The sequence below is a fragment of the Seriola lalandi genome, unplaced genomic scaffold, assembly GCF_002814215.2.
Source record: "Seriola lalandi dorsalis isolate HSWRI2012SDOR001 ecotype SW California unplaced genomic scaffold, Sedor1 jcf7180002054656, whole genome shotgun sequence".
Classification (NCBI taxonomy): Eukaryota; Metazoa; Chordata; class Actinopteri; order Carangiformes; family Carangidae; genus Seriola; species Seriola lalandi.
The window spans coordinates 62,443-63,076 of NW_019525209.1; the positions used below are offsets into that span (position 1 = coordinate 62,443).

At 37.1% G+C, this 634-nt stretch overlaps 1 protein-coding gene across 1 annotated transcript in view; it reads right to left on the minus strand.

Moving 5' to 3' along the window:
- LOC111665651 (sialic acid-binding Ig-like lectin 13) overlaps window positions 1-634 on the minus strand; it is a 6,494-nt gene that overhangs the window by 3,957 nt on the left and 1,903 nt on the right. Inside the window, exon 4 of the mRNA XM_087177811.1 lies at window positions 471-543. Within this exon, the coding sequence (XP_087033937.1) occupies window positions 471-543 (73 nt within the window). The remainder of the gene's footprint in view (window positions 1-470; window positions 544-634) is intronic.

Consider the following 634-nt stretch of genomic DNA (forward strand, 5'->3'; position numbering starts at 1 on the left):
AACACTGACACCTTCGGAGCATCTGCAGGATATAAACACACATTAACATGAGACTGTTATGATTGAATATATTCTTACCATCTTTCACACCTGCGTGTTAAAATCACTGGGCTGAACCTAATGATTTATTTTTGGAGAAAGAGACGCCCTCTTTATGTTTATTACACGTCCCAATAATTTTTTTAAATACAATACCTGACTGATTTATATCATTATATCATCAACTACACACTTCATATCTTCACAAATATGAATTGAAAACATTTCCTTTCTCATAAAAGCTGATTTTATCCATCATTTGTTCACATGCATATTTGCTTTATTGCAGTCTTCCTCTTAAACATCTTTGCTAATGCACTGATCAGCAAAGGTTGCAGGAACATCTTAAGTGAAAATCAATATTAATCACAACGACACACTGAAATAAAATCATTTCAGTGTGTCGTTGTGACATAGTGGAGTGAACTCACACACTGCAGGGGAGCGGTAACCCTCATAAGCACAGGAATAACTGTCCTCAAGATCAACGTGTCCTCTAAAAGATGGAGACGTCTCTCCCTGAATTTCTTCTTCACTCTTGTACCAAACAAAGGCAGAACGAGCAGAGAGAAGACAGCTGCTGGAACAAATCAGT